This window comes from Manis javanica, chromosome 1 (genome assembly GCF_040802235.1).
Source record: "Manis javanica isolate MJ-LG chromosome 1, MJ_LKY, whole genome shotgun sequence".
Taxonomy (NCBI): domain Eukaryota; kingdom Metazoa; phylum Chordata; class Mammalia; order Pholidota; family Manidae; genus Manis; species Manis javanica.
In genome coordinates, this window is record NC_133156.1 from 15236393 (window position 1) to 15255055 (window position 18663).

The 18663-nt window shown below is 34.8% G+C and overlaps 1 protein-coding gene across 2 annotated transcripts in view; it reads right to left on the bottom strand.

Moving 5' to 3' along the window:
* The window catches only part of UBL3 (ubiquitin like 3), a 69674-nt gene that overhangs the window by 12874 nt on the left and 38137 nt on the right, over window positions 1–18663 (bottom strand). For both annotated transcript variants that reach the window (XM_073228763.1, XM_073228755.1), the window contains exon 2: window positions 2453–2561. In XM_073228763.1, the coding sequence (XP_073084864.1) occupies window positions 2453–2561 (109 nt within the window). The remainder of the gene's footprint in view (window positions 1–2452; window positions 2562–18663) is intronic.

An 18663-nucleotide genomic window follows, 5' to 3' on the forward strand; every position in this document is an offset into this window, starting at 1 on the left:
GAGCTATGTGTCTGACTATTCCACCTATTAACAAGGTGGAATATGGTTTTTTCCACTAAACTGAGTAAGACTATGCCAAAGAAAATGAATTCCCTCCAAAAACATATTGCACAAGTGTTTTCTTCCACTGATTTAATATTTACTATACTTTTATTACTAGCACCAATATATACATTTGCTAGCCTTCAATGCACTGTGACACACTGTAGAAATAGATTTTTAATTTAAATATTTTATATAAAATAAAAATTATTTTTATTCTTTGCATTGGCTAAAATTGCTATGTAGAACTGGTAAAATGAGGGAAAACTAGGTTCAAGAAATTTGTATGTGAAAGTAAGTGATATAGGATTGATACAACCAATTTCCAATACCAGTAGGTGCTTTATTCATTTGGGAAACTATTTGTGGCAAGATCTGTACTTGAGTCTTACCTTTGTTTATCATTAACCAGGAAATCCTAAGGAATTAAAACTAATTTTAATATCTAAGTCAAACATTTATGAAGGTAAGAATTTCTTTTACCCCAAGTTATAAAACTGTTCGAACAAAATAAATTTTTGAGTCACTCTTTTTTTTGTCATGTCATCTTTTCTATAATAGCCATAGATATCAAAAGCTATCTTTACCACCACCACCCCCAATCATAAAAGTAATCTTTTATATCATACCTAGCACAACATCACTATTAGACAGGTATTTAAAAATGCTTTTCATCCTGATAGTTACCTATCCTGCCTGGTTTTACAGAAAATCCAATATTCTAAGGGTTCCAGGTTTGGTCTGCTTTAGCTTTTCTGCAATTCCTTCTTACCTGTAAGCTTTACCTTTGGTCCCTCCCTGATTTAGGAACTAGCATTGAGTTGTCCCTCGGTCACCAATGGGAAGAAAATCTCAATCATTTGAAAGTAAATCATCTGTCTAAATTACTGTTTCTTAAATTAAGATCTCTGAATCCTATGTTCTTAGGGTCTGAATGTCCTCTCCAAGAATTTTTAAACTGTGTTTTCAAGAGTGATAATCTGGAAGAGATTACTTAAAATAATTCAAATAACCACTTTATAACCAAGTACAGCCTTGGGATTTCAGTGCCCAAGTATGCGTTTAAGTTCATAATTATACTGGCACCAAGCAGTAACTCACTGTCACAAGGCTAACAAGAACAGAGGTGGACTTCATACATAAATGGTGCATTTTTGCAAAGTGGAAGCTACATGACAATTTGGGACACTGTGTAAATGAAGGCTTTGTGGTGAATCTGCAGATAACCAGGTCTTCATACAGCAAGCAAGGCACTGACACGGCCGACTCAACAGCGCCACACTCACAGTGCAGGCTGCGAGTTTTTGCAAAAAGACATCGTCTGAAACATCAATGTTGTTAATTTGAGCATTATTGGGTTTTACAGTTATAGCTGCATTTTCTTGGTAGATCTGTTTTAGTTTTATGGTTATATATGAGTTAGTAAGGATAAAGAGCTTTCACTGTGTTTTATGGTTCTATCTTTAGAAATAAACATAATAATAAAAATAATGTAAGTCAGCACTAGGGAATCTACAAGAATTTTCTTCCTATAAAAAAGTTCCAAATATTACTTAAGGTTGAGAAACACTGATGTAACTGGTTCATTTTATATACACTGTGTTCCTTATTGAAACAGTCTTGTTCTTTAAAAGTCCAAATTGCCTTGGGTAGTAAAATTAAGTTAAATTAGCTGAAACAGTCCTATCATTATAGTATATGCCATAAAAAGGGTCGGGATAACTTGGGGAAAGCTCAAAGAAAGAACCCAACCTAAAGACTCAACCTAGAGTAGTCAGACATTGTCTTATTGCATAGAAGAGAACCAGAGCAAGGAAGGAGTATCACATACACCCCCCAACATTCTGTTTGTCATAGATACCGCTCTGAAAATGGAATGCATGAACTGACTGATACCTTCTTGACTTTGTGGTAGTTCAGAGAATGCACAAAGAGACATGAACCAGAAATTAACTTTGGGTCAAATTCAATCTTAAATAGGCTATGTATAGAACAGACTAAAGAAAATGTATTATAATTTATTAAACATAGTTTTTCTTTCCTTTTACTTTGTTTTGATAAAAATAATTTTACTGCTATGAAAGTGCATATGTGTGTGTATTATAGTTACTTTGTGTTTTCTTTTAAAAAGTAATTTCATTTACATTAAATAATTTCATTTACAGTTCTTAGGCAAAAACCGGACTGTACACTGGCTTCTTTGCCACTTTGCAATGAAGAAGCTGGAGAGCAAAATCTAGGGAAGGACACAGTGATTGACCCTTTTAAACTTGAAAACTTAGACCCTCAATTATTTGTTTGGTCTTCTATATTTTTATATATTTACAGTTCTTATATTTATAACTTTGTAAAACAAGGTTGGGCATAAAGAATTAACATTATTCATTCTCAAGAGAAAAACACCACTCACCCATTGGCCAGTTGTCATACACATGTTTTGCAATGTCAGAGGCAGAATCATTGGGAGAAAACAGGAACTCTTTTGTTTTCCCACTTACCAAGATGAGGCGCAGATTTATCTGAAAGAAAACAATGATTCTTTTAATATAAATCTTGAAATTTTTAAAGTAAAAGAAAATGACTCATAATCTTTTCATTCCAATCACATTCTAAATTATTACTAATGCCATTTTCTGTTTTTTTTTGCTTAAATTCTGTAAAGTTTTTTGAAGAATGGGAATTTAGTATATGATTTTATTTCCATTATTTAATATATACGGGGGGATAGATAGATTTGCCATAATAAATTAACACAGGAAACCAAAATTCACTTATGCTTTTAAGTGTTCCAACAATGTTCAGAATTGGACTTTTACAGGTTATCACTATTACTACAACAGAGTACATATTTTCCATTGAAAATCTAATGAAAGTGGCAATCCTGTAGATAACATCACTAAGCAGAAAAAAGATTTAGTTGACAATCGGCTTCTTAGAAAAAAATTAAGGAAACAATAAATTATATGACTTTTTAATCTATAAAAATCATTCAAACCTAAGCAAATTAACCAGAAACTCTAATTTTAAAGAACTTTATTATGGTTAATGGAGGAATCAATAACACTAGTTCCTTTAATCCCAACTGCATGATCAGTATTTCCTTGGGAAGGAGAGGAGAACCGGTGTGTGACAAAAACACAGATTCACGCTCAGTGGAAAATCTAAGGTTTGATAACAGGATTAGCATTTTTGAGATCCACTTGATTTACAGTTCCAAGTTAATATATATTTGTTTATACTATTCTTAACACACTTTCCAAGATGTTCACTTTTTAATTTTTATCTTTATCCATAATTAACTTATCTTTGAAAACCACAATATTCATTCATTTCCCTATAAGTTACAGAAATACAAGTGTGATTTTCTATGCTTCTGGGACTCCATTAAGAGAGCAAGTAAGATATTGTACATTAAAAACCCTAAAGACTCCACTCCAAAACTACTAGAATTGATATCAGAATACAGTAAAGTTGCAGGATACAAAATTAACACACAGAAATCTGTGGCTTTCCTATACACTAACAATGAGCCAATAGAAAGAGAAATCAGGAAAACAATTCCATTCACAGTTGCATCAAAAAGAATAAAATACCTAGGCATAAACCTAACCAAAGAAGTGAAAGACCTATACCCTGAAAACTGTAAGACACTCTTAAGAGAAATTAAAGGGGACACTAACAAATGGAAACTCATCCCATGCTCTTGGCTAGGAAGAATTAATATTGTCAAAATGGCCATCCAGCCCAAAGCAATATAAAGATTTGATGCAATCCCTATCAAATTACCAACAACATTCTTCAACGAACTGGAACAAATAGTTCAAAAATTCATATGGAAACACCAAAGACCCCGAATAGCCAAAGCAATCCTGAGAAAGAAGAATAAAGTGGCGGGGATCTCGCTCCCCAACTTCAAGCTCTACTACAAAGCCATAGTAATCAAGACAATTTGGTACTGGCACAAGAACAGAGCCACAGACCAGTGGAACGATTAGAGACTCCAGACATTAACCTAAACATACATGGTCAATTAATATTCGATAAAGGAGCCATGGACATACAATGGCGAAATGACAGTCTCTTCAACAGATGGTGCTGGCAAAACTGGACAGCTACATGTAAGAGAATGAAACTGGATCACTGTCTAACCCCATACACAAAAGTAAATTCAAAATGGATCAAAGACCTGAATGTAAGTCATGAAACCATAAAACTCTTAGAAAAAAAATCTCTTGGACATAAACATGAGTGACTTCTTCATGAATATATCTCCCCGGGCAAGGAAAACAAAAGCAAAAATGAACAAGTGGGACTATATCAAGCTGAAAAGCTTCTGTACAACAAAGGACACCATCAATAGAACAAAAAGGTATCCTACAGTATGGGAGAATACATTCGTAAATGACAGATCCGATAAAGGCTTGACGTCCAAAATATATAAAGAGCTCACCCACCTCAACAAACAAAAAACAAATAAGTCAATTAAAAAATGGGCAGAGGAGCTGAACAGACAGTTCTCCAAAGAAGAAATTCAGATGGCCAACAGACACATGAAAAGATGCTCCACATTGCTAGTTATCAGAGAAATGCAAATTAAAACCACAATGAGATATCACCTCACACCAGTAAGGATGGCTACCATCCAAAAGACAAACAACAACAAATGTTGGTGAGGTTGTGGAGAAAGGGGAACCCTCCTACACTGCTGGTGGGAATGTAAATTAGTTCAACCATTGTGGAAAGCAATATGGAGGTTCCTCAAAATGCTCAAAATAGATTTACCATTTGACCCAGGAATTCCACTTCTAGGAATTTACCCTAAGGATGCAGCACTCCAGTTTGAAAAAGACAGATGCACCCCTATGTTTATCACAGCACTACTTACAATAGCCAAGAAATGGAAGCAACCTAAGTGTCCATCAGTAGATGAATGGATAAAGAAGATGTGGTACATATATACAATGGAATATTATTCAGCCATAAGACGAAAACAAATCCTACCATTTGCAACAACATGGATGGAGCTAGAGGGTATTATGCTCAGTGAAATAAGCCAAGCGGAGAAAGAGAAATACCAAATGATTTCACTCATCTGTGGAGTATAAGAACAAAAGAAAAACTGAAGGAACAAAACAGCAGCAGAATCACAGAACCCAAGAATGGACTAACAGTTACCAAAGGGAAAGAGACTGGGTAGAATGGAAGGTAGGGAGGGATAAGGGCAGGAAATAAGAAAGGGGGTATTATGATTAGCATGTATAATGTGGGGGGTGGGGGAAAGGGGAGGGCTTTGCAACACAGAGAAGACAAGTAGTGATTCTACAACATCTTACTATGCTGATGGACAGTGACTGTAATGGGGTTTGTGGGGGGGACTTGGGGTAGGGGAGAGCCTAGTAAACATAATGTTCTTCATGTAATTGTAGATTAATGATAACAAAACAAAACAAACAAAACAAAACAAAACAAAATTAAATTAAATTTAATTTAATTTAAAAAAAGAGAGCAAATAAGACCTTCCCAAAAGTTGGGTCTGGTATGGAACCAAGCCCTGTGACTAGCCTACTTTCTTTATGTATTAAGAACAGAGAATGTCACTGTACCAGATTGAATGGTGCCAGGTCCCAGGTTACTCATGCCTGCCTCTTCAGTTGTTACCAATATATTTTTCTCTTATTAAAAAATGACAGAAAATCTTTAAGATGGCAGAGTCTAGGATGACTAAATTGATGTCTGCTGCAGCACAATCAGGGTATCAGGTTACTCATTTACCACTACCACTACCATGGCTGATGCCACTCCTAGTGTCACATCGCTTCAAAATTGTGTTGAAAGTTATAAAATATGTCCTCTAGAACAATGCTATATACAAACAATTCTGCATTCAATGGGATGAGACTGGATTCCATAGTAGGTGGGCAAGAACTTGATTCCATGTTAGAAACTATATTCTAACTAAATGTACATTACATCTCAATTAAATTTTTTTCTAAAAGATAAAAGAAAAAAAGAAGATATAAGAAAAAGAATTCTATATTCCAGCTGAAAAACCCTTTCAATATGTCCAGTTAGAATTTCTCACTGCCTTTTCTAACTAGAATGAAATTAGACCAAAGAGCTTAATACAGGAAGAGATCTGATGAAATCACACTGGCATAGAGAAGTATATGATCCAGAAATATTCTAAGTTCCATTTGAACAAAATTCAAGTAGGATGTTGCAATGTTACAATTAAACTGTAAGACAGTACACCTCATTTATTTCCTATAACGAGTGAGTGACAAGCGATTCTTAAAGCAAGGAATCTAACATCTATATAATACAATGTGAATTTTAGATCTCACAGATACATCACTATTCAGTTGTCTCTGTCTGAAATTTGATATTATGCTCTGAACATACATGGACTCTTTTAATGGCTTCAAACTACCTTATAAGGACCCTTTAGTCATTAATGCCCAAGAAATTATACCCCTCATAATGGTTCAGCCACAGGGATTTGTTTAACCAGAAAGAAACGGTATTAAATTCAAGCTTTCTAAGGAGCTATGTAAATGATATAGATGGAGCTATTATTTCTTGGAATAATCTTTTAAGTTTAAAATTAATTTCTATTAGGCTTTTATTCAAATTATAATATTTAAAAATAACAAAGAAAATAGAAAAAAAGTATGTGACCCTTAGAATCTGTAAAAGTGGCACCAAAGTATATTTTATATTTTCCCTACTATCCATCAATATGAAAATGGAGAAATAAAGGTAGTACCTCCTTACTATGGAAATACAGTCTTTACGCAACATGAGATATAAATCTATGTGATCTGACATGGAAAGATGTCCACAGCAAATTACACAAAACAAATTAATACACCCACCCCAAACCATAAATATGTAACATTCATGCAGCAAAGTTCTGAGTGTTTCCTATTTTAGAACTTATACACATGAGTGTTACCACTAAACTGGTATTTCACTTTCATATTTTAAAATCAATGGTCTAAGAGATTTATGTTTATCTAGATGATCAGAGTGTTAGAAAATTTTCACCTCTAGATGTGTTTGACACAAGTTAAAAAAATATTTTAAAAATGTTTACAGGTGGACATGAACTTTTCAGTTTGACACAGACCCTGCTAATTCCTATTTACTCACAGTGACCTGCATCATACACTTATGGAACCTGCCTGGTCCCAGAAAAGGCACTGGGTTTCTAACTCATGATAGAATTTGAAAGTGGCTTTGGGCTACAAAATGAGAATAAAACGTAGGGTAAGATTTAAAACCTATTTTGAGGGAACCTAATCACCCCTTGGGTGGGGAAGGAGAGAACATGACAACTGTAAAAGAAAGCCTATAAAACATAAATCTCAGAATTCATCAAATCTTATAGTTAAAACTATCTGAAACTGACAGTAATAGTTAAAGACTGCTTCAGAAAAGAAGCTTATGTCCAAAATTTAAAATAACAGCAATAAACCAACAAAATTAAGTTGCTAAGTAAAGGAACACATTACCTGAAACACTTCCAGGGCCTGGAACAGTGTCCAGCACATACTAGGTGTTCAACCAGTATTTGACTAATACTTCAGTTTCCTGAGTTTCAAGATATATGTGGAAATGTACACCTGAAAGGTCAGCGCTGAGACTCAAAGCCAGGCTTCAGCATTCTGGGCATTTTATCAGATATAAACTGGAATGGCAGTGTTATGAACATGTGGATAGTTCTACCATGTAAACTCAAATCTTCATTTGTCTCTGGATCTTTACAGTCTAGCAGCATACCACCATTTACATAAATGCTATCATTTAGTAAGGCACTTTGAAAAGTAAAATTAATTCCCAGCTAACATATTATATGTATATTGTGCCTAGTTTTCAAATGAAGAAAAAGATGGGGTTATTGATATTGAAGATAGATGAATCTGGACTTGTTCCTATGCTAATATCCATGTAACAATCTTGCTTCTAGAATAGAAGTATGAATCTGCCTCAGTAGGCAGTCAAGTGCATCTCAGGACTGTAACATCAATAGAGGAAAACACTGAATCCCCATAATTTCCTTTAGAAGAAACCTTGAAAGTAATCACCCAGATAAACATTTGGATACACAACGTTGGTCAGTAGTTAATTACTCCTATGTCATAGTAAGAATTTTCTCTGGTTTACTCAGGTAAAAAGATGTTAATTATAGCTCTTCTCAATAAATGTATGACAATTCCTATAAATGTGGTTCCTTTTAAAAGATTATGTACCAATTTAAAAATATTTATTAATGAAAGATTTTTTTATTTCTTTGAAGCCAAGCTAAGTCAATCCATAAAATACCTTAAAAAGAGCCCTTGCCTGTGCGGTAATGGTACTCTGATACATCAGAAATGGGGTACAAACAACTCTTACTTACAGCTTAAAATGTGATATACTATATGCACATACTTGTCTAAAAATAAAACTGTTAATCAGGACCCTGAATGACTTGGTCAGAGATGGAGCTCCTACATTATGTAGTAAAATTCCCAAGGGATGGCATTTAGATCATGCAAATGAATTATATATTTTATAATTACTTTCAAGGCAAAACAAATCAAAACGAGACTATTAGTGAGATAGAACTACCATGATCTCTTCCTGTAAGGCCAATGGAAACAACATGTAGAGTTAATTTCAAGTTGAAAAAAAAATTTCAACCAAATTGCCATTTCTATTAGATTTTTAGATCAATTTGGAGAAATGTCATCTAGAACCTAATTCATACAACTTGTTTTCAATTGGACAGGATGGAAAAAACTAGAGGAAGGAAAGAGGGACAATGGAAGATAGAATTAACTGGATTGGTCTTTGGAAATAAAACTGATGATTATGGAGATGGACCATGCCCTTTAAAAGAAATATGACTGTTTTCTACCAAGAGATTAACATGCTAATTAGGAAAGGAATTCCCACTTTCTTCACCAAGAGTCTCTTCCAGATGAAATGAGTATCAGGGTCCATTCCAAGGAAGCACTTGTGCATTTGTAGTGCTCATTCCTGCCTTTTCTGCTACAGGGCAAGCAAGTGGTCAGTAGGGCAGATGTTAGCCTTTCTTTGTAAATCACTTCTGAAAACCTCTCAATTTATCTCAAGGGGGATTATACTTAGTAAAAAAGCCAATTCCAGAAGGTTACAGAGTATATGATTCCATTTACATAACATTCTTGAAATGACAAAATTATGAGATGAACAACAGATTAATGGTGGCCAGATTTGAAGGGGAAGGGAAGGGACAGGAGTGGCTGGGTCTCTACAAGGGAAGGACAGGGCTGCTTGTGATGGAACCGCTCTGCACCTTACGGTGGTAAGTGGTCACGTTAACCTGCATGTGATAAAACTGCACAGAACTAAATATACACATGTGCACAAATAAGTGCATGTAAAACTGGAGGAATCTGAATAAAGTCTGTGGATTTTATCTGAGCCAACGTCCTGTTATGATGATGTATTATAGGTAAGATGTTATCATTAGGGAAGAAAACAAGGTGAAGGTTACATGGGATCTTTCTCTACTATTTGTTACAACTGCATGTGAATCTATAATTATCTCAAAAAAAATTTTTTTTAAAGCACTCAACTTGTTAACAATTTATATGGCTTACATATCTGTCTTATTTTTCTTATTTGCATCTAAAGATGAATAGGGCTTTAAAAAATACTATTGTATTAAAATAGCTACTTGATCTAGGAAAAGAAAGACTTAATTCCATCCACGACTTATTTTTAGATAGTGTGTGAATTTGAAAGAAGATAAGCACATTTGTAAATGGCACACTTTGAATTTCTGTTAAATGCTAAAGAAAAAAATGCAATGATGGAGCAAAGAAATGTGTTCATTTTTCTACACAGGACTGATTTAAAATAATTACTCAGACAATTGTAGTGCTTAAAAAAGGTAATTATATATTTCATAAACTTTCTTTTAGTCATTCATTTATTTAAACATTTTCTGAAAGAGACACTATTCTTGGTGCCTAGGTTTGAAAAGATTTAATATAAAATCCCTTGAGGATTTGATAATCTTGAAGCTATGAAAGAGACATAGAAACAATTCTAGGGGAGAGGGATAGGTAGAATTTAAAACTTTAAGTGCACAGTAAATATTTGCTAAATGAATTATAAACCAAATAGGAGGGAGATCTGTGCATCTGAAATTCCAGAGTAGGGTATGTATGGCACAGTGAATAAAGGAGTAAAAATGTTAACAGCAGCTTGCCATTTATTGCGCAGCTTTATGTATTTTAGTATCACACTTAGTTACTACTCTGCTTGCTCATCTCTGAAGCAGGTATTATACTACCCCCAGTTTAGAGTTGTGGGAAGGAGTTTAGAGACTTTAGTTGGTGTTTAAGCTGCGATGTGAACCCAGATCACTAACAACACATCTACCGCTCACCATTCTCCTAAGTGAGCCAGGTGGTCCAGCCAATTTCTTCCTCTGGTCTCCGTTATTCATCTCCGCTGTCATCTCCACCACTTTTGCCCTCACTATGCTCCGACCCAGGCATCTTATTTCAGTCCCTCAAAACCACTGAGTCCTTACTTGCCTCAAGGCCTTTTTCCACTGGTTGTTCACCTGCTTGGGAATGCTGGCTGCTCCACGCTCCCCACCCCAACCCCCACACACCCTAGTTTATGTATATTTGGGAGGGGAAGGCATAAATAAATCTTCCCAGCCTAGTCGTCCTGGATGAAACAATGGAACTCAATTTTTGAAGAAAGAATAGGAAAGTAATTTAAAAATAGCATTAGAAAAGCCAGGAAAGCATTCCTCTTCCCCACTGGGATGGAGCAGCAGTTCTACTTGTGAAGAAGAGAGAAGGCACTTGTGAAAACAGATTTTAACATCTAAGAAAATACAACTGAATTCTTGTCTTTGAATTTATTGGTATTATGGAGTCATAAACTGAGGTATATTGAGATTTGCTAAATGGACTGAAACTGTGAGATCTTTTTCTACATTCTTTTTAGCACCTAGCATGATGGTGATTATAATGTATGTGAAATATTAAATATTTATAGGTAAAAAACTCGGTGGGATTCCTTGTATTTAATTGCAGAAACACTTAATCTACCTTGAAAAATAGGTAAAAGGGGAGCCAGATAGTTCTCTAGCTTAAGTTCCCAAGTAAACTTTTACATCATCTCATTTTACTTGCAATGTGAATTTCCAGAACATTTTAAAATGTAGGTGGAGAACTATATTCCAAAACAAAAGTGAATGCTTTCTGAATTATATGAACCCATGAACTATTTATTCATTGAATTATTTTTTTGAGCACTAACATGAACAAGAAGCTACTGGGCTATAAAAATAAATTAACAAGGGTTAACTGGCCTACTTGCTTTCAATGTAGATTGAACTTTTTTCCTCATCAGTGAAGAAACAAAGAAAACATTTCCGAATCAAATGTAGCTCAAAATTTATACAGCATTTACGTGCTCAGCACATAGTAAGTGCCTAATAGGCAATTATCAAAAATTATCTATCATTATCAAAACCATCATTGATTTAGTAAATCATGTAATACTAACTATACAATGCTCTTTCTTTAAATACTTTATAATGTACATTGACTTTAAATTGGGAAACTGATAAAATTCCATAAGACTGAGCAATATACTTTCTTGAGAATCCTTGCAAATTACTCATAAAATTGTAATTTTTTTCAATTTCCAAATCCTGTAAATTTAGAAAACATTTAGATTCTGAATTTAAATTACGGTTCTATAGCACTTTAATCCCTGACTACAGGATAACCTTTGAGAACTTGAACACAGGATGCAAGCTAGCTGCTTTAGCCATATTTCAACATGGAATAGCAGCAGTCTAATTTCCTACACATAGTATCAACCAAACAGCAAATTTGAATGAAAGCAAAGAACTCTCAGGGGACACTTACCTAGAGAAACCTTTATTTCCAGAAGGGTTTTTAACTCTCACAACTCAATTAAGAACAGTTCAGTACAACTTCTGTCAGCCAAGCATGGATGATACTGCATTATAGACAGGAGGAAAGGAGCTGCACAGACAAGACAGTAGGAGAGGGTGCTGGGGAAGGAAGAGAGTAGCTTTTCCTATATTCATCGTGTGTTTTCATGTATTTCAGGAAGGTAACAATTCTCTTTTCTTTGCCCATCTTCCATTAGTGGAGATATGATGGTGTAAGTTCTTTGGCTAAGAGCCTTAAATTAGGGAGAAGGCAACTTTTATGTATTGAATACCAACCATGTACATACTAGAAGTTTTCCTTCTTATTTGAGTAGTTCTAGCACACAACCTATTTTGGCACCTACTATATACTTTCTCTTCTAATCACCTACTTAGTCCAATAAATCCAGGATGAATCTTTTAAATCTATTGTTAGAGAATGTCAAAGTGACTTTCCTCTTTACACAAACTGAATTATTTGTATCATAGTTTTATGAAAGGACAGGATATATCCAGAGATGGTCTTTAATATTAGACTAAAATTTACAAGACAGACATCTTAGAAACACAAAATTGATAGTTTATCTTTCCATATACTTCTTAAAAAATGAGGAAAATGGTTTAGACTTGATACTATGGCTGTAACTAAAAAGTATGTATTTTTAACGTGTACCTTTGTCCTATGAAGGGGAAACGAATGGTTCTCTGAGGGACTGTTCTAGACAACTGTGAAGGTCCCTTCTAGCTCTAATATCATACGGTCAGCAGTAAACAAAAAGGGCACATTACTTACAAATATACAATTTTATTATCACAAAAAATACATAGGAAACAAATATTCAGTAATGACCAAGTTATTTCTATCAGTCAGTCACACTTTGTATCTGACTTCAATAGAGGTGGAATGATGTAAAGTGACTACTGGAGCCACACTAATGAACAGCATTCCTAAAGGTCACTTATGACCATCTAATAAACACCAATAGCTTCCTCTCATTTCTCATCTTCCTTAGTCTTTCTGAAACTCTTGACATGGTCTAATTCCTTCCTTCTTGAAAACCTTTCCTTGTTAGGTTTTTATAATTCCCAGAATGTGTTTTCTGGGACATTAGTCTCCGTGAAGTATTCTGGAGATAAAAGGATTCAGCAATCACATAAATGGGCAAAACACTGCTTCATATATTCCCAACTCGAAGATTTGCCACTAATGCTAACATATTAGAGACCTCAAAAATTCTTGCAGTGAACAAATTTAACTTTAACACAGTTTATTTATCACAGAGCCAATTTTCTTTCCTCTACCACCTGTTATTGCCAAACAGATCTAGTGTTTGAAAAAACTACTCTGGGGAATGCTATTGCTGCTTCTTTGCTCCTCTCTTTGAGTTGTTATTTTTCCTTTTGTACTACAAATGTGAGCTTTCCAAATTCGGCTACTCCAAATGGAGGTTCCTCCTCAATCTCCAGGCTGTAGACGGTAAACTGGGACACTGGGGAAGGAGCTTCTTAAGATCACATCATTCCCAATCCAAACCAACTACTACGATTCCCCTGCCCAAATTTCTATTCCAGTCAAATTGATATATTCATTATAAATCTTACCTGAAAAGAATTACAAGAACGACTTCCTGATTCCTCTCGTTCAGTAATAAAGCCTCCTCTGAAGATCTAACTACACTGCTCATTCATCCAGGTCTGCCTGGGACAAGGCTGATTTACAGCTGTTGTCTCACTCTTATGATGGGCAGTGCCCCCTTTTACCCTCAGAAGTATCTCAATCTAGACAATAAATTATAAGGTCAACCTACGTATATCATTAAATCATGGCTTCTGAGGGTAGAAAATCAATCTTAAAACTTAAGAGTTCTCTTCTTTCAGAAGTTGCCATTTCTCTCAGCAAGCACAGCTTCTTAGTGTGTGGCTACAGAACAATTTGGGTTTTAGGTGCCTTTGGCTGCGTTTTGTTTCCCAATTAAATCTTGCTTTTAGATCAAAATAGGAAAAAATGCATTTTAATTCATATCATTATCATCATCTAGTTAACTGTGCCTGAGAAACAGTAGGTACTCAATATACTGGAAGATAAATGGATACTGTACCAGAATATGCCCGACTACAGCCAAACTTCCTAAAATATTTTGATTATGTACATCTAACAGGATGCTTTATTACCAGGAAGTAGATCTACCAACAATTACCAAAGAAAAAAGTATTCTAATATTTTCCTGTATTTTCCATATATAACTATCATGGAATACAAACTCTGAAAAAGCCACAGTAATATGAAAAACAGTTGCCCTAAAGAGGAATAAAGGAAAGACATTTATAAAAATCATCCTCTTCTTCACAATATGTCTGCCCATCAACTCATTATTCACAAGTGATAGCAAGCTCTCCTACTTAAGAAGAATACATTCTGTCTGTCAATGAAGAAAACGATTGTTTCAGGCTGCCTGTGCTTTGCAGCCCTATTCAGCTCGCACAATTTGCATCAACCTGTGACTAGTGATACTGTCACTTAGTGGTGCCCCAGATAGCCATGACCTCATGTGCTCTTAAGACTGAGGTTCCCATTTATAAACAAGTCATCTCCGGAACACAGAGATTATTACTTGAATTACTGAATTCTTACTTGAATACAACTGTGTTACACTAATCATTATTAATTTTAAAAATCCTAATCAATAATTTATCAGTTTACTTCGGATTAGTAAAACAAATTATTCAGCAGCAGAGCTCTGCATATAGGGATAAGCAGGGAATGAATAGGTAAGTGTGGTAAATGTGTCAACATCAGAATATACTATTAAAACAGTTATCAGTAAAATGTGGCTTAAAATTCTGCATCTATGCAGGCTATACAATCTAAGCTAAGAATGTTAACATATTCACTGAGTGCTAGTGATTGGAGGTGAATGCATCATATTATTCATTTTTTTAAAAAATTGTTCATAAAAAGTCACAGAATATACATCCACCAGAATCAAAACATTTACTACTACAATCCAGCAAAACAAATGGCAGCAGACAGCTCCAAAGAGGGGTAAATAAAGGAGAGACTAGTAAAACATAGAGGGATAAAGTACAATTTAAACTAAAAGGAAAAGTTTGATAAAGAAATAGCTAAGGAAAAGAACAGATGAACTCCAGGGAAAAAGTAAATGACTGACAGCAAAAGAAGGAATATTTATAAGCAGGAAAAGTTGTCACGAGCAGATTATAGACAATTATCTGAAGACATGGACACGAAAAAAAGCAGAATGCATCACGGCTAGAGAAACAATTCAAGAACTAAAGGAATCCTGGCACTGAGCTAGACAATATCAATCACACTGTAATTTTTTGCAACTTTAGAAACAGGTTAAGATTTACAGAAAAATTGTCTAAAGTTATAAAGAAACCAGAAGATACTTAGAAATTCAAAGAAATTAGTGTTGGCCAATTAAGTAACATATCCCTTGACTTGGACTATATGCTGAACAATGTTCTTTATTTTTTTTTTAATCAATGAAGTAGCCTAAACTCATGTATATTAAACACAGTCCACAGGAATATCTGCAGAATTTCACAAGTTGATAACTTGTATCGACAATAGCTCAGAGTAACTAACACTATAAATCAGATAGAAAAGTCTGGAAAAGATACGTAATGAGTCTTTGGATCTCCGGTTAGAACTATAATGATAGTGTTTCAATCCCTTTCATTTCTTGTATTACATTCCCTTTTATTTTCAGAATAGTCAAAACATTAATGTTTGAACAATTTACCAATCCCTAAGGCACTGTCCTTATTGTATCTTCAAAGTTTTAGGAAGTTTGACTATGGCATAAAAGCTGCTTTCTTAGGGAATATAATTATTTTTTCCTAGTTTTCTTCAAAAGCAATTCAAAAATGCTAACAGAGAATCTGTAATAACACTGCACACATGCACATGCCTATGTTAATTGACCTTTTCTGGCCTAGTTTAATTATGTTTGTTAGGTGAAAACTAATTTCCCAAGTAAAGGTTAATTTAATTTAGAGAATACAATAATGATTCTAGAAGTCTTCTAATATGAATAACATGTATTCTTCAACATGAGAGGCTGCAGATGGTTATGATTTTAAATGGTATTTTGATCACAACAATTTTTCTATAGCTACTCAGTTATTAGGTTTTATTAATTTTTCTTCTGCAGTGTTTACTGTATCTGTTTCCCCCACCCACCCAGTTCATCTGTCAACATCCTAGTTTAGACCCTTTTCACTAGTTCAGTAATCTACTAATCGGCCTTCCTGTGCACTCTGTGTCCCCTTCTCCCATGTACCTTTGCTCTAGTTAATCCTATGTACCATTACTCATTCATGTAATAAATACTTACCAGGCACTTATCATGGGCCTGGTATGTGAATGTTTAAATATTTAGGACCTACAAAAGCAACAGACTTAGCAGATACACTTAAATATGTGCTTCTGAGATCTTGAAATTGGCCATGCATTTGATTGTTTTCTTGCAGTACTTGTGGAGAAGAACCAAATGCATAAAGACTACAAAGTAACAAAGGCAGAATTCTACCCGAAGTTACTGTTATGACTCTTATCTATTGAAACCAAAACAATCTTTTCTTGGCATTCAAAGCTGTAAGCATTCATTTCACATTCAAGTTTTCAGATTATTCACTTATGAATCAACTTAGTGATTTTAATCACATATACTTAGGCTTTTAGGTGCATATAACCTAATGTCTTCAAACAGCTCTACTATTAATGGCTTTAACTTGCCAAGTACTAAATAATCTGGATCCTAGCCAATTCAAATTTACAAATTTTTATGTTCCAAGACTTCATTTGTAAATAACTGTTTGTAACGTGGATCACATTTCTATAGAAAAAAACTATATATGGCAGTTTCGAAGAAATTCCTAAGAGTGTACTTTATGTAATTATATGAGCAAAATATATAATCTACACTGAAAAGTAGTAACATTATTACTAATTGCAAGCACCCACAACTCTTGTAAGTGCTAGATCCTCTTTCAGGTGTTTTACATATATTGATTCATTTAATCCTCATACTAACCTCATGAGAAAGTTACTACTATCCTGTCCCCATTTACAGAGGGGGAAACTAAAGCAGAGCCTAAAAAACCTGCTCAAGTCCAATAGCTAACAAGTGCCAGAGCTGGATGTCTATTCAACCCTGATTCCAGGGTCTGTGCTTTTAGCCACTGTATTAAATTGCTAGTAAAAAGTTTTTTAAATGACCATTGAAAAGTTTTAGCTAGTTTAGCCTGCATAGCATCCAAATTTTTAAAAGTACCTCACAGTTTTACTTTAAATGACTCATCTGATACTTGAAGGTTCTTCTGAAATCAAATGGTTTCATTATTTCCTTTAATCATTGTTAATGAACTGCTCACATATGTGTACACAGGATTTACTTCAGGATCAGTCTACATGGTCAGAATCCCTGGGTAGGCTGAAGCACTTGGATTACTTCATTTATCTCCAAATAAATGCTTCCTAAATACATAAATTTGAGTGGCTCTGGCTTTTAAAAACACAAAAATACAAAACACAAAACTAAATCTGTGTCAGGAAGGTAAATGCAAGAGCAAATATTGCCATGACTTCCACTAATCATCCCAGAAATATAACTTTTAATTCTAGTTCTTAGTGTTGTCTTGTATGTTATATTTACTAGGGGCAAGGTTATAGCTTGATATTTTCATCTGTTCATTTTCTGTAAATTTCCCTCCACCAATCCTCTTGGCAATACCAATCTTGATAGTACCATCTCCTCACCCCAAGAACAAAGGTTCAAAGACACTAACATAGGTTCAAATCAGAAACATTCACTGGTATATGTATGGGACTAGTTCTTCTGTGAAGCTAAGAAGATGGGAAGGGGGAAAGGGCTGGAGGATGAAGAGAAAGCTCAGTGATGATCTAAACTAGAAAGAAAGAAATGAAGAGCTAGCTAGTCTCCAAGAGAAAAGGGAAAAAAAGAGAAATCTTTTGACTCAGAGGTTTGGGGTGAAGTGTGTACAATTTGTCAACCTCATAACTTCCAGACAATTGAGGTCAACAACTCTGGATGCTTGGGCCACTGTGCACGAGGACAGGATTATGAAAGAAAGTTCTTGCCCTCAACAAAGTGTAAGTGAACAGACCAGCTGGAAATTTCCCTCCAGGTGAACAGCGGAGGACACATATCTGTGATCACGTCATACAAACCTTCAGATGAGGGACAATGCCTCCTCCTCTCTTGACTTGCAACTTGACTTCAGAGTAATCAAGTCTATCTAAAAACATACGTAATCCCTTGAGAATCATACAGATATCCTTGAAATTGCATTTCTTAGAAGTAAACAACTTGCCCAATACTACTCCAAGACAAATGACCCAAGCACAAGTTGAACTAAAACTCCGAGGTACATTCTACGAGACATTATGTCCAGTTCTTCCAACAAATCAATGGCGTAAGAAGAGAGATAAAGGGGGATAAAGAGGCAGGTAACTACGAGAATAAAAGATATTTGATTGTAAGGAAATGTTGCCAGTTAGGTGTAAAATCAAACCCAAGCACCATTTTGAAAAAGTATGTGAGTGATGATAGTGGTGAGATGAGTTCTGTTTTCTAAAAGAAACAATTTAAAAATTTTTACTTTCAAGTGGCATC